We start from the raw sequence: 12025 nt of genomic DNA, 5'->3' as shown, positions 1-12025 counted from the left end.
GCTTTTTGGGACTATTTAAAGTATTAAAAGCGTGCTGCAGTCTAATAAAAAATGCAGATGGAACTAGCAGATTTGGAAAGTGCCTGACTATGTTCAGACAGATTAGAGAGCTGACAAGCATCTAGAAAGCAAAGCACTGGTATTTGTGGTGGTAAAGAACAGCAGAGAATGAGAAGGAAAATGGTACAGGTACAGGAGAGGATGAGAGAGAAAATGGTATAGGTACAACAGGGACATGAACTGAAGTAATAAATGCTTGACCTTTAAATTTCATCTTTCCCAACTTCTCAGACTGCTTTCTCCAAAGACTGACATGGCTGTTTTATGTTATGCTTTTATTTGTCATAGTTGTAGTTAGTTACAAGTAAAAATGATGGAAATCCATTGTAGTTAATACAAAATAAAAATATAGCTGCACGAGTTATGCCAAGATTTCTCTCACAAACAGTATCACCTATATGATATCACACACTTAAGAGCTTAACTCTTAATAATACTCACCTACACTAAGCTCTTAGTGACTAAGTTCCAGTGTGATTTACTGGTTACAGATATTAACCCTGTGGAGTAATACCTGCTAATCATTTCATAATGGTATTTTTGCTGTAGTTTTTATTTCCCCTGTAATTTGTGATTCTAAATACGAGTTGAATGAAGCAACCTCATAGTGCAATGTTAAGTATCAGTAGAGTTTTATATGTATATAAAAAATAAAAAATAATCCACTGCATAAACAACCAAGGATGTAAGGTAACTGTTGTGGGTATTGTGCTTCCCTTTCCTCCTTTTCCCCCTTATGTTTTGTTAAGTGACAGGAATGAACATTCATAGCAAACAAGCTACCCTGTAACCTCTCATTTTCAATTAATTCTGAAAAATGACAGACTTGTAATTCTGATAGCAGGTAGGTGGCTTTGATGAAAGTTATTAGCAGAGAATCAAATCCTGTGGCTTTGCAGACTCATCCTTATGTAAACTCATCCCTGCCATGAAGTTCAGTCTGTAACACCTTGTTCCCTTTAGACATGCCTAAGTGAGTGTTTCACCTTTTGGAAAAAGTTGTCCTTACATCCCTGTAATTATCTAACTCTTCTGTGTAAATATAGCTCTATATAGGAAATAATTTGTAAAAAGATAAATTATGCTATTTTCAAAATACTCTGAGATACGAAGTTGTGCATGTGCAAAGTCTGATAGTATATCGCTATAAAAACTAAGAATTAGTGTTATCTGAGTATATATTCTTTAAGCTAGGTGTATAGATTTAATATTGTGGGGAGTTTCTTTTTGCTTTTTATATATTTCATAGCATCACATACTTTCTTCAACTATCTCCATGTTTCCATCAAATCCCTTCGATTGGTTTTTTTCCTTTTCAATTTCTGATCCCGCAGAGGTACAGTAACTGATCATACATTCATGCTTGTCACTAGTGTACTTCCATAACTCTGGTAGATTGAAAAACAACTTTTCATTTCCACCTAAACACAGTCATTTCTTCTAAGTGAAATAGCAAGAGACTATTGGTAAAAACCTTTCCCCTACTGAAATGGATGGAACCAACTTCTTGGCTTCTAAGCACTCTGCTCTTTTAGTCTTACAGCATCATGGAGCAAAGCCCCAAACAAACTATACATGTATGCACGGTTACTGAGGCTGTTAGTATTCATGGAGCATAGCAAGGAAACCGAAATCAAATGTCCTCATTGGTATTTCTAAATTTGCATGCAAAAATACTCACAGTGCTGTAAAATACTTAGAAAGAAGAAAAACAGAAATGTTTGGGTTTTGTCTACTCTCCACGCATTCCTCTGACCCAACTATAAGAAAGCCAGCTGACCAGCTTGCTTCTACTACGCATACTCTTTTCCTGCCAGTCTCTTACACCAGCTGGCAGCATCTCTAACTTAATAAACACCAGTGATTTGGCCTAAAACAGAGCATGTTGCAGCCTGTGTCATTGACCTTGTTCACTCTGCATTCCAAAACAATGCAATAGTTACCACTGCAGAGAAAAGGATGGAAGAAACTGAATCCCTACTATTGCCTGTGTAGCAGAAACCAGTTATTCGCCCAAGTAAAACCATGTGTATCTGGAAGGAGAAAGAAGGCTCAGATTGATTATGCCGTTTGGTCTATCTGCAGGACAGCTGCTTGGGTCGTTTCTTCATCAGATTGTTCCATTTCTGCACCGACTGGGTTGTTTCTTTCATCGTAGAGTTTCTGGCTAGAAACTTGTAGAGGCACCCCATACTCTTCATCATCTTCAACAATGGACAGCTCGATGTTGTTGTTCATCATGGCATTCCCTTCCATTCTTGCTTCTTTCTCTAGAGAATCGGCTACTGCTTTGCCCTCCTCAGTCAGTGAGGTGGTAGGGGTCATATCTGAGTGCATGCTGGCGAATGACACTTCATCCTCATTCTCACCTTGGTCATTGCTTGCAGTTTCTGTTGGTCTGTCCTCAGCTTCAGCGGGGCTTTCTCCTTCACGGACTTTCTTCACGTTGAACATGAGGGGCGATACTTTGAAACCTGAAGTCTTTGAAGAAGAGGACTTTTGATGATGTACAGTAAGCGATTTCTTGATCTTTTCTCTCCGTTCAGGGGAGACGATCTTTGTGCTGATCTTGTTCATCTTCTTCTCAATGTTTTGGCGAGAAAATGCTTTCTTGAGGCTGTCTACCTTCTTAAGGCTGGATCTTTTAAGTTTCTCAGCTCTTGATTCTTCTGTTTTCTCCTCTGCACTGTCATCCAAATCATCTTCTTCGTGAAACATTTCATCATCCGAGTGCAACTCCACTGTTTGCAAGGTTTCTTCCAGCGTTTTGTTCTCATCCACAGGTTCTTCTTTTCCTTCTGTAATGCTGGGAACAGGCTCTTTTGCAAAAACACTGGCAGGGATCTCATTTTCCTCCTGAAAGAATTGACAATATTTGAGTTTCATAGTTCACAGGACACTAAATTAATAAACAAAGCACAACCCTCAACAATTACCCCACACACCCTAATGAGATGAAGACTGCTGAACATTTCTTCTTGTCTCAGTATATTTAACCGGTAACAAACCACTCAAAGCCCACTGAACCATTATCTCGTAAAGTTAAAGACTAATGAACGCTGAGCTGTGAGATTTCTCTTTCAGAGCGAGTTGGAATGTGTACAGAATGGGAATCCTGTTCCTTGTCATTTAAGTTAGATACTCTTTAATACAAGTTCAGAGGTAAAGTTTGTTCACCCATCCCTGGGGAAGAGGGAGACGTGGCTAAGGAGGTTGTACTGCAGACTCTACACAGACCTACAGAAGTCATGTAACCCCGCAGGTTTCACCTTCTTTAGCCAAGGACTGGCACTATCTCTGCAGAGATGTTAGTTGCATCTAACAGGTACCTTAGATGGCAAATGCAGTTAGCACTTTCATTGTATTACAGCAGAATGTATGTTGCTGTTAAAAACATATTGTTGATACTGAGAAGCCGTGCAGTCCATGATGTTTAGAGTATGTGCCATTTTACGGCTATTTACAGGAAAAAAAGTTAATAAATCTGGTTGGTAAATATTAAAAATATGGACAGAACTCCTTGAAAAAGATGCTTATGGCACACAAAATAAACAGATATTATACTACATAGGAAACACTAGTCACTTCTAGCTAGCACGAAAGTGTTTGCTGTTTAGAAACAAAACCAAGAGAGGGCATGGAAAGAGAGAAGATGTCTGAAAACAAACCAGGCTGAATGAGGGCAGAAGCTGCAACTCTTAATGAAGGACCTCTGTGGCTGAAGCTCTGCAACCCTGAGCAGTTCAGAGGCAGCACAATGAACACACTGTTCTGTGGTAGGATTTGCAGACATCTGCCCTGCAAAGAAAATGAGACTCCTTGCATGCTCCCTTTTCCTCTTGGAATTGTTGTGCCTTAGGTCTGCATAGTCTCCATTCATTATCTTTTTTATCACTCTCAGAGTGCATGCAGTATCACTTAGCTGCATGGATTGGAAGGATTTTCTCACCTCCCCCCTTCCCATTTATCTTTAGATACGAAAAACGGTAAGTTCTGTGTGAAATGGTTGTAATAGTCTCACATCTGTCCCTAGTGGCCTTGAGTGTACAGTTAAGGGGAAGAAAGGCCACATACACTTCGTAGCTCATGCTCATTATTTCAGGACTGAGCATGCAGTTGTGATCACTGGAGAGAACAGTGTCTTGGGTTAAATTTGCTGTTGACACTCTGTAAGAATGCTTTTGGAAACAAAATAGTCCTGGCTTCCCTGTAGTGCTTCTGGAACTCAAGAATATGCATGTGGCCAGGCAGGATCATTTTATACCATACATATACAGTATATAATCATATATACTGTGATTTAAGTGTGTTGACGAGTATCTCTTGTAAAACAAAAAGTATGGATGGCAATTTGGCAGTTTTACAGTTCGTATGTGCTTTACTTCTAGGGTTTCTACACAGCTTCCTGGACCAGCAGCCTCAGCCACAATCACTGGCACAGACAAAGCTTTTCCAAGCCCTTTGCCTGCAGTGGAACATCTAATAGAGCCATCCCTCCTCTCCCAACACCTGTAACATTATTGCAACTATCAGTGACAATGACCAAGGTAACAAAACAAAGGAAACCTGCACAAGCTTTAAGTGAAAGCAGCAGTAGCTGCAGTACAAATATTTATATTTTCTCTCCACTGCAGTTAATGAAATATGGATTACATGAGTGGGTGCAGTGTAAAATTATTCCCCAGAGCATGACAACTCAGCGTGAAGCATAATTTACGTGTCTTGTGCATTCTTTCCAAACCTAGGTAATCACATGCAGTTTTAAACAGCTGAACATTCAGGTGTAAGTGTCTGAATGGCATAGAGAACTCCGATTTTAATGACTAAAGATGGATTGTAGCCTTTAAAGTATTTAATCTAGGAAAGTGGTGTTGTATGAGATGGATCACAGTACAGCCTAAGCCAGAGATGGACCTGTGTGGCTCTTCTCAAGGTCAGTTTAGCTCTGTGTCTGCAGTATTCACATTAAACCAAAGTACTGCATGCAGTCTCTAGAAGAATATGGACATAGATCTTATTTCTTTTTTTATCAAAGTTGTGGCTGAGTAAAAGGGAGACTGTCAAGTGATCCGTATTTATAGAGAAAAAAAAAATTAAGGTATACTACATAATGAGCTAATGATTCAATTAAAAGCAGTTTCTAGGTAGTCTTTAGCTATCAGTCAGTCAAGAAATCACTTCTCTAAGCCTCCTGCATGGCTCTGGAAAACGTAAGTCTCTGGGCATCTCTTGTAAAATGTGAATGACATGCTCTCCTGTCTCACATTTCTAAGAGACCTTAGGATCACAGGTACTATTAAAATGCAAATGAAAATAAATTAAGTGTTTTGGAAATACAAAGGTGGTATGGTAGGAGCGCTCTAATGGCACAGACATTTCTATTTCAAATGTGGTTACTGATAACATATTCTAAGTGGGATATTGGTAACTTTTTGGTCTAACAAGTTTATATGACAGCTATGTTTTGTTTTGATGCATTTTTCAAGCAGTCTGGTATTTCATTTAGGAAAGCTAGAACAATGCACTGAAAAATGCCAGCTGTTACAAACTGCATAACTATTTTCTGTGCCAAAAAAAGTAGAACTTTGATCTTTTCTTCTTGATCTAACCTAAAATTCTGAGAAAGCATTACATCTTTTTATTTTCCACATCCGAGTTCAAAAACAGCACTTGCATTTTCTCACATCAGCTTGACTGTAGGTAGCTACCTCCTCTGAATTTAATTTTTCCATGTAGGAGACAAATAGAATAGTTCAATTCTTTGTGTAAAACAAGTCTTGCTAATACTAGTAATACCAGCACAGTTAAAATCAGTGCCTTCCCTGTGGCTTTGATCAGCCGTTCTCTGGAGCTTTCTATAGGTCATAATCTTATCCCTATCTTTTACCAGGGAAGAAGATAAGATCCATAATGGTGTACTACAAAACTGAGTGAGCAGGTAGTTAATTTATTCAGGAGGGCTGCATTTCTGATGCTGCATAAGGGCAATTGGTGTGCTTTGGTTTCGATTTTTGTTGGATTTGTTGTGAGTGGCCATGGCCTTCAAAAAAACAAGATGGCATTTCCCAATGCTTTCAGTGGTCTAGGCGCCTCTGCACTTTGTAGATGCTGTTATATGCCTACATAATTGCCAGTCTAAAACTTGTTTTGCTACACAAAATAGCTAAAAAGATGACAAATCCTTCTAAAAACAGCAATATTTCCACCTACTTTCCTTTGGACAGGCTTTTCAAACCTGGATGTCACCACAGGAAGGGATGAGGGCAGGGAGCAGGCTGGGGCTGTGGTCAAGGAGGGGGAACTTGCTAGGTGCCTATTTGCACATCCTGTACAGGCTGAGCAGGGGTTGCACTTTCCCCTTGACCTCCTGCAGCACAACTGAATTGAGTCCTAAGAGCCGTACAAGGTATTTTTGTCATTAATCAATATAAGAATACTCTCCCTGCAAGGCCCCAGTGGGACATTCAGCAGTGAGATGATAGCATTACCAGCCTATAATTCTTCTGCTTCCCTCACTTGTGCATTTCTGAGTTTGAAGTTGCTTATTTGAAAGATTATTACCATGACCCAAACAACAAGATACAATCAAGTAGCTGCTTTTCTGTGCCCTTCTCCTGCTTCCTTTCAGTTTGAAGCATTTACCACGAGCAGCATCTGAAAGGGGCTCAAGTATCAGTGTACTTGACCCCATGCTATAATTTTGACTTATTTAATCTGTCCTATTTATCAGTAAATATGAGATTTTAATTTTCAAATTAAACATGAGCCTTTTTTTATCTTGTGTTTTGCTTTTGCAGCTGAAAAAAAAAGGCAAACAAAGCCCCCACCAAACCAGAACCAAAAGCTGGTCACATGGCAGGAACAAAATAGAGGGGAACAATGCCAAAGCTTAACAAGGATTTTTAAAACAGTCACTTCAGTGTTTTGCTGAATCGCTGTGTCACTTGTGGCATCTGTAATAACTTTTGCATCCCCAAATGCTGGGAATGGAGCACCCTTAAAATATGTCACCAATTAAATAAATCTATGCAAAATAGGAACAATACAGACAGTTTAGGGGAGAGAAAACTAAGTGCATTTTAATGGCAAATATGTAAATAGGTGACCTTTTCTCAATGCAGTTCATTCTCAGTGTGTACGCTGAGGGAAAGCTGATGTTGTCGAGCAGCAACATAGCTTCATAAAACGCAGAGCTGGAGCTCAGTCGTGTTTTGGCTATGCTCAGTGCCCCCACCAAGAATCAAAGAGTATGAGGTAGATGATAAACGCAGAACTGAATCACAAACGTGCATTTTTGTTTTCATGCCAAGCTGTCTTCCTAAACTGGAAAAATGGGTTCTAATGAGAAAAATGCAGTGTGAAGTTTGGGATTGGTTTGGGGATTTTTTTTCAGTGGAAAAGAAGAACCCCCCCAGCTGAAGTCTCCTACATCCAGATTTCCCTTTTGTTTTTACATAAATCTGGCATCAGTACGGCTTCATTGTTGAGACGTCTCCTTCCTGCAATTGTTTTTCCATGGATTCCTGCTCAGGGCAGGAGAGAAACCCAGCCAGCCTTCTGCTTTTCCCTCTGTATCCTAGTTATCCTAGCAAGGCAGTAGCCCTGTTTGCTACTAGGTCATCCCACCTCCAGCTTGTAAGAGACCCCACAGGGCGATGCCATGGTGGTGGGCACACAGGTAAGGTGCAGCCTGTGCTGGCAGCAGATGTGTGGGCATGGCCTGGCAAGCACCCACCATCCCTCCAGGTGTGGCTGCTTCCCCAGCGGAAAATCCCAGCTCCTCCCATGCCCTGGGAAGCTCTTTTGGCCACCCAGCTTTTCCAGCCAGCAGCAGGGCAGTGCCAGGAGCAATTCCCAGTTGACAGCTGATCTTTTAACTGAATTTAACTGCAGTGTTTCTTTTCCAAGGCTTATGTTCCTGATCTCCATCAGTTTGGGATTGGTTATGCTCATCTCTGCACAGCATGGCAATGTATTTTCCAATATAGACAGGACCAAAGTCAACTAAATCCTTGTAAAAGCAACGAAGGACCTGCTGTCCGAAGGTACCAGCCTAGTGATTGGTGGTGGAGCAGCAGTGGATTTTCTTTAGCTGTTGTTCTGGGACACAGACCTGTGTCGTTTGCTTTGGGTTTGTGAAGTTATGACTCAGTATTTAGGACTCCAAGGAAAGGCTTGGAGGTTTAAATAAGCCTTAGCTTTTCAATACTGTTCAGTGTCAGGAAGCAAGCAAAGCCAGCCCTCCCCTGTCAGGACACTGCTTGCTTTACCCTCCAAACTCTTCTTGGTGAGCTTTACTGTAACTTCACCCAGTGCCTGCGAATCACTGCCCCTAGGCAGCAGCAATGGGGATCCCTAACAGAGGTAACAAGACCTGTACTGCACACACACAGCTGTGTTTTTAGCTTCATGCTCCACATTATGTCATTTTAAAAGGCTCAAATATTAGTTCTGTGGAGGAAGACGCTGTAGTTGCTATGGCAAGGCCTTAATTCTCATGCTTGGAGGTAGCATAAATGCAATAGAATTGCCTTCCCCCAGGCCACGCTGATGCACCCTCCCCATGGGAAGTGTTCAGGGTCTAGGTCTAGAACCTGGAGGTGGGAGCCAGCTAGCAGGGCCTGGGAGATGGCAGTATCTTGGCTTACAGTAATGGATCATACGGTCCTTGCAGAAGTACAGGGAACATGTGTCTTTTAGTTTACCCAGTTCCTGGAATAATTTCTACATTCCTTCTGGGATGGAAACTACCACGCTCGGTACATGCCACAGCTCCTCCTCTTCTGGCTTGGCAAGCCAGGACTGCAGTTTGGGAGAACAATAAGCAGGAGGTGGGGGCTTCCTTTCTGAGGGAAGCACCTCTGCACTAACCAGGCCTGCCAGCTTTGAAAATCAGGCACTGCTCTGTTGTTTTGGGGTTGTTTAAATAGACATAACACGCAACAACACAAAGAGGGGAGTTAGTGACTGACAGATGTAACACCCAGCCAACAAGTTTAGTGTGATGAGGTGGTGACATGCCTGAGCTGGGGCTATTCCAGCCCTGCATTTCCTTTCCTTTCTTCCCTCAGGGTGTTGTGGAGGTATGGCTTCTCCTTTTCGCTTTGTCAAAGATCTGAAAGTCACGTCCTGTTTAGTTAAAGCTCACGCCATGTTCTGTCCAGGCCATTCCTTAAAAAGGGGAAAATATGCAAACTGCTGCTATCGCTGGGTGGAATCCCAGGAAGCTGAGTTTTTAGCTGGATTTTTTAGCTCATCCCTGAATGGGCTGCACCAGCTTGAGGAAGAAAGCAGGATGTGAGGCTGAGCGTGACAGGGAGCTGCAGCACTTCCCCTCTCCTCATCCAGAGGGCAGATGCAGTGGCAGTTTTTAGGGGCACTGGTAAAAGTTATGTGCTCTTGTCTCAAGTTTGCTAATTAAAAGGAAAAAAAAGCCCTTTCTTAAAGTTTACTTAAAAACTCCAAACCCCACAACAAAACAGTTCCTTCCCACATATGCTAAGAGTTAGTAAAAGATGGCTCTTTCCCCGGATTTGTTGAGAATAAAAGGTGGCGCTTTTCCCAAGTTTACTACGAGTTAGCAAAACAAGATCTCTTTCCTCAGGTCCAATAGCAGATAGTAGAAGACAGCTCTTTCTCCAAGTTTGCCAAGAGTTAAAAGGCTCTTTCACAAAGTTTGCAAAAAGTTAACTAAGAAAGGGCTTTCCCTCCCCAGACTCCCCAAGACTTAGCAAAAAAGACAGTTCCTTCCCCAGGTTCACTAGGGGTTAGCAAAACAGGCTTTCCCCCTGAGTTTGATAAGAGTAAAAATGGGTGTTTCTCCTAAACTTGCTGAGAATTAAAGCGGACTCTCCCAAAGTTTGCCAAGATTAAAAGGACTTTTCCGAAGTTAGGAAGAAGACAGCTCTTTTGCCGAGTTTAAGAGTTAGTAAGAAGTCAGCTCTTTCCCCAGGTTTGGCCAGAATGAAAACCAACTCTTTCCTCTTTCCCTAAGCGTGCTAGGAGTTAGCAGCAGTGGTCTTTTCCAGTGTGGCCGGGGGGCAGTGTCTCACCTGGAAGATGAGCACCTTGAAGCGGTCCCGCCGGAGGAGCTGCGCGTGATGCTGCTCCAGGCGCCGCACCTGGTCGCACTGCCTCTCCAGCTGCTCCCGCACGGCGCGGGTATGAGCGCACACCTTCCGCGACTTCTCCAGCAGCTTCTCCACCGCTTCCCCTGTCGCCCCGTGGCTGCGGCACAGTTTCCCCAGGTCCCCCTGAATACCCCGCACCGCCCCTTCCAAACCCCGCTGCCTCTGCTCCATCTGCCGCTGCTGCCCTTCCACCGCTTCCAGCATCGACACCAGCTTCTCCAGCAAGGCCAGCACGGTCAGGGCATTCACTTGCCCCCCGACCGCCTCCGACGGCGGTAGCGGAGGCACCGCGCTGCCTCCCGCTGCTTCCCCCATCTTCGCGCCGGGATGGGACGGCCGAAACCGCTGCCGCTCTTAAGGGCTGCGCCTTCCCCTCCCTAGGGGAGGTTTCGGGCAGAGCCCGGCCCCGATCCCGGCCCGCCCCGGGCGGTCTCCAGGATCGGGGCCGGGCTCCCGGTGCCTCCCAGCGTCCCGTCCCCCCCCCGTGTATTTGAACAGCAAAGGGGGGGATTCTAGCCCCACACTTGGCAAAATGCAGTCTTCTCCTTCTCGCAAGCATCAGTAGATGGCAGGAGATACCGCGGAATGCGGTTGTTGGAGGAGGAGTTGAGATTCGTGGTGCTGATGGTCTGGGGGAGTTCTTGGGAATTTAAAGCCTGTCTCGTTGAATCGGAAGGAGTTTAATAATAATGAAAATAAAAAAAAAAAATAGTTGCTGTATAAAACATAGCGATTATGATAATAAATTAACATTAACGGGCCAAAGCATGCTAATATATTAACATAATATTACCATAGTTGTGGTTATAAAATATTAATATAATTTTAGGCATATATACTTTCAGTACTTAAAAGGGGCTTATAAGAAAGATGGGGAGAAGGCATGTTGCAATAGGATGGGGGTGATGGGTTTAAACTGAAAGAGGGGAGATTCAGGCTGGATGTGAGGAAGAAATTCTTTACAATCAGGGTGGTAAAATCCTGGCACAGGCTGCTCAGAGAGGTGGTGGATGCACCATCCTGGAGACATTCAAGCCAGGTGGTTCTGGACAACCTGGCCTAGTTGGAGATATCCCTGCTCATTGCAGGGGGGTTGGACTGGATAAGATTTGAAGGTCCCTTCCAATCCAAACTGTTCTATGATTCTATAATGATTGTAATAATAATTTGCACACTTATATTCGCATGTGGTGAAACAAATCTCCAGGCACTCCTTTCACCAAGTAAGAACCCCATGCAACACCAGACTCCTCCTCCTTATTATTATTACTATTACTATTTCAGATTAGAACTATTCTATTCTTATTATAATTAAAAAAAAACAGCAAACAACAAACCCAACAAACAACAAACCCAGTCTGGTGTTGCATGGAGTGCTTGCTTTTTGGATGGAGTGCCAGGAGATTTTCACTGCCTGTGGTGTGGAGTTCAGCTAGGCACTCTGGTTGCCCAGACTGGATTCTCTAGCTCATTCAGTTCAACCCCCTGCCATGGGCAGGGGCACCTTCCACTAGACCAGGTTGCTCCAAGCCCTGTTCAACCTGGCCTTGAGCACTGCCAGGGATGGGGCAGCCACAGCTTCTCTTCTTTGGTGAAAAATCATAGGGTCAGAACAGCTGTTTTGTGGAAAAAGGGATGAACTGGGTGTGGCAGCGGAGGGACAGTGTTCTCCGGCTATTGCAAAGCTTGGCATGAAGAAATGACAAGCTGTTCATTTAGAATAATACATAACTGTTCCCAGGTCTGATCCAGAGCTGTTACCATCCTGGAAAATATTACAGAGTTTCGCAGACTTGGGTTGCTCATCTGTGTACTGACATTCCCAAGCACAGCCA

General features: G+C 43.2%; 1 protein-coding gene and 1 long non-coding RNA gene across 2 annotated transcripts; one reads left to right on the top strand and one right to left on the bottom strand.

Moving 5' to 3' along the window:
* Window positions 1-316: 316 nt before the first annotated feature.
* On the bottom strand, window positions 317-10553 carry CAVIN2 (caveolae associated protein 2). Its single transcript, XM_062609995.1, has 2 exons — window positions 10113-10553; window positions 317-2916 (listed from the first exon to the last, which is right to left on the bottom strand). Exons 1-2 carry the CDS (start codon window positions 10503-10505, stop codon window positions 2122-2124), a joined length of 1188 nt encoding a protein of 395 aa, XP_062465979.1. The 5' UTR covers window positions 10506-10553; the 3' UTR covers window positions 317-2121.
* Window positions 7481-10171, top strand: LOC134159258 (uncharacterized). Its single transcript, XR_009963093.1, has 3 exons — window positions 7481-7738; window positions 7969-8105; window positions 10055-10171. It is a non-coding gene; the product is annotated as an uncharacterized LOC134159258 (long non-coding RNA).
* Window positions 10554-12025: the final 1472 nt, after the last annotated feature.

The sequence above is a fragment of the Pezoporus occidentalis genome, unplaced genomic scaffold (assembly GCF_034315485.1).
Source record: "Pezoporus occidentalis ecotype Australia unplaced genomic scaffold, CSIRO_AGI_Poc_V1 ctg143, whole genome shotgun sequence".
NCBI lineage: Eukaryota > Metazoa > Chordata > Aves > Psittaciformes > Psittacidae > Pezoporus > Pezoporus occidentalis.
Note: the sequence above shows the minus strand (reverse complement) of the source record. Positions and strands in the feature narration are given on the sequence as shown.

Bases quoted from the DNA above. Each gene is read 5' to 3' on its own strand.
- CAVIN2 (XM_062609995.1), bottom strand. From the start codon at position 10,505: ATGGGGGAAGCAGCGGGAGGCAGCGCGGTGCCTCCGCTACCGCCGTCG. The intron at 2,917-10,112 runs GTGAGACACTGC...CAATTCTTTCAG, and splicing joins TCAAGGTGCTCATCTTCCAG to GAGGAAAATGAGATCCCTGC.